The 2,986-nt window shown below is 68.8% G+C and overlaps 1 protein-coding gene across 1 annotated transcript; it reads right to left on the reverse strand.

Moving 5' to 3' along the window:
• Positions 1-811: 811 nt before the first annotated feature.
• LOC309416489 (PDZ domain-containing protein GIPC1-like) lies at positions 812-2,851 on the reverse strand (the record flags this gene model as incomplete). The annotated part of the gene is made up of 4 exons (XM_082016033.1): positions 812-963; positions 1,470-1,551; positions 1,629-1,738; positions 2,671-2,851. Coding segments are annotated over 4 exons (525 nt in total), but the record flags the coding sequence as incomplete, so codon positions are not given.
• Positions 2,852-2,986: the final 135 nt, after the last annotated feature.

Here is a 2,986-nt window from a genome sequence, read left to right on the forward strand (position 1 = left end):
GGGGACAGTGTGCGACAGGCTCAGATTGGCACCGGGGGTAACACCGGGTGGGGTGTCTCATATTTTGGGGTGACCCAGGGCTGCTCTGGTCCTTGGGGGGGGGCATTAGTGTCAGGGGGGCACTAAGGGCCCCCTAAGGGGGTGCTGGGGTACCCCCCAGTAGTGGGGTGCAGCCTTGGGTAAGGGAGGGGGGAGTTGGGGGGTTCTTCAGGCTCAGGGGAACTTTAGGAGTCCCCTATTGTGGGGGGCACCCAGGCCCACTGGGGGGTCCTAGGCCATGGGGTGGGGTCCCAGAAATTGGGGAGGGCACCTAGGCCCATGGAGGCCCCCCCCAGAAATGGGGGGTTCCATAGAGAGGGGAGGATGGGAAACAGGGGGGGACCCATTTCTTTTGGGGGTCCCAGGCCACTTTGGGGGGGGCTATTTGGGGGGTAGCATCCAGGTGCCTTGGGGGGTCCCAGAATGCAGTGGTGGTCCCAGGCTGGGGGGGGGTTGTGGCTGAGAAGGGAGGACAGGTAATTTGGGGGGGGGGGGGGGTGTCTGGAGTTGGGGTGGGGGCAGCCAGGTCCTGGGGGGGGGTCACTTGGGTGAGGGCACCGTGTCCCTCGGGGGATGCTGGGGGTCCCCTACCTCCAGCAGATTTGCTGGGAGGCTCCAGCTTTTTGGGGGGGGCCCATTTGCAAATGGGGGGTCCCCAATGCTGGGACAGAGCCAGGGGGCCCAGTCCGTGGCGGTTGGTAGGTGGGGGGGATCCCTCGACCCGAGGGGAGGTCCCGGTCCTGGAGGGGGGCCCCCACAGCGGCGGGGGGGCCTAGCAGCGCCCCACCTTGGCGTCGCCGATGGCCCCCCAGACGTCGAAGACGAACTCGTCGGGGAAAGCGAAGTCCCCGAGCTGGGAGTCGAGGGCCTGGGCCAGCGCGTCGGGGTCCCGGGCGTCCCGGCCCAGCTCCACCATGGTGGCGGCTGTGGGGACACAGGGACGCTCAGGGGACGCTCGGGGGACAGCCAGGGCCTGGGAAGGGGGTCACGGCCCCAGGACCTTGTATCTTCCCCGGGGAAGGTCCCTGCAGGGTGGGGTGGGGGGACCCCAGCACCCTGAGAGAGTCCAGGGGGTCCCCGGCACTCCTGAGGGGGGGCTCTGCAATGGGTTTTGGGGAGGGGAGTGGTCCCCAGCACCCCAGGGTGGCACCTGTAGTAGGGCAGGTCAGGGGCCCCAGGGGGTTCCCCAACACCCTGCAAGCAGCCTGGGGGGGGGGCCAGCTCCCCTGGGTGGGCTCCTGCAGTGGGGGGGGGTGGGAAACACCCCAGGGAGGGCCTGAGCTGGTCCCCAGCACCCCAAGAGGGGCAAGCCGCGGTGGGTGTGGGTCCCCAGCACCCTGGGGTGGAGAGAAGCCCGTAGGGGGGTAAGCAGGGTCCCCAACAGCCCAAGGGGGTCCCCCTCGCGCAGGGGGGGCCCGGCCCCTGCTCACCCAGCTCGCTGTCCCGGATGCCCATGTAGCTCTCCAGCAGGTCGTCCACCTTGGCCACGGCCCGCTCCTCGAAGGCGGAGGGCTGCGGGGCCGGGACAAGGGTCAGGGAGGTCAGGGGGGGGTCCCTGTCCCCCGTCACCCCCCCGCGGGGTCCCCTACCTGCTCCTCAACGGTGGCGGGTCCCCGAGCGCGGAGACGCAGGGTGCCCCGGCCGGTGCCCAGCTGGGGGCCCCCGCCGCGGCCCCCCCCCGCCCGCGGGCCGATCATGTCTGGAAGGCAACAGAGGGGGGTCGAGGGGGATGCACGTTATTGGGGTGCCCCCTCAGCATGGATGGGGGGCTCAAAACCAACCACAGCCACCCCCCAGGACCCAAGGGCTGGAAGGGGGCAGGTTTGGGCAGGCTCCATAGTGTCCCCCCATCAGCCTTGGGGGCCCCCCAAAGTAGGAGGGCCCCACACGTTCCTCATTTAGGTTTTGGGGTCCCCCCTTTCCCTCACAGGTTGTGGGGGACCCCTCAGCTCCCCCTTGGTTTGAGATCCCCTGTGCCACTCCCCAGGGACATGGCCTCCCTCGGGTTTTGGGGGTCCGCCCATGCACTCCCAACACTACAGGTTCCCATCAGCCCCCCCTGGGTTTTGGGGTCCCCTAAGCACTAAAGGTCCTCATTAACCTTCCTTGGGGTTTTGAGGCTCCCCAATGCCCCCCCCAGCACTACGGATCTCCCTCAGGCTCCTCTTAGGTTTTGGGGTGTTCCCTCCAGCACCATCAGCCCCCCCCCCAGAGTTATGGGGTCCCCACCAGCCTCTCTTTGGCTTTTGGGGGGTTCCCCCCAGCACTATGGCTCCCCATCAGTCCCCCCCAGGTTTCGGGGTTCCCCCAGGCTACTGGCTCTGCACCAGCCCCCACCTTGGACCTCAGAGATCCCCTCAGGGCTATGGGGTCCCCAGGGTTTGGGGGTCCCAGCCATGGAGCTGTCCCCAGCTGGGGGAAGGCCCCCATCACACATGGGGGTCCCTCCCTTTCTGGGGGGCTCCCAGTAACCCAAGGCACGACCCCCCAGGCCAGGGTAGGGGACAGCAAGGCCCCGGAGACCTGGGTCCCCCCAAACCCCATGAAGGGGGGGCTGCCTGGAGAGGCCTGTGGAGGGACCTCCCCGCCCATCCTCCCAGTGGGCTCCCAGTGCTCCCAGTTGGGGCTCACCAAAGGCCTTGCGGGGCTCGGTGAGCTGGAGGGCAAAGGTGCGGCCGCGGGGCAGCTCCTTCAGCATCTTGGCCACCTCGTAGTGCCGGGCGCCCACCAGGCTCTGCCCGTCGATGGCCTCGATCATGTCCCCCACGCTGATCACCGGGATCCGGTCGATGACGCTGCCCTCCCGGATCCGCTACAGCGACCCACGGGGGTCACCACGGCCCCCCGGCGTGGCCAGCACTGTCCCCAGGTCCCCCCCAGCCCCACGGCAGCTCAGGGACCACCCGACAGGTCCCCACGTTCTCCCCCCCCATAATCCAGGACGACC

This window comes from Phaethon aethereus (genome assembly GCF_964289735.1).
Source record: "Phaethon aethereus genome assembly, contig: HAP1_SCAFFOLD_116, whole genome shotgun sequence".
NCBI lineage: Eukaryota > Metazoa > Chordata > Aves > Phaethontiformes > Phaethontidae > Phaethon > Phaethon aethereus.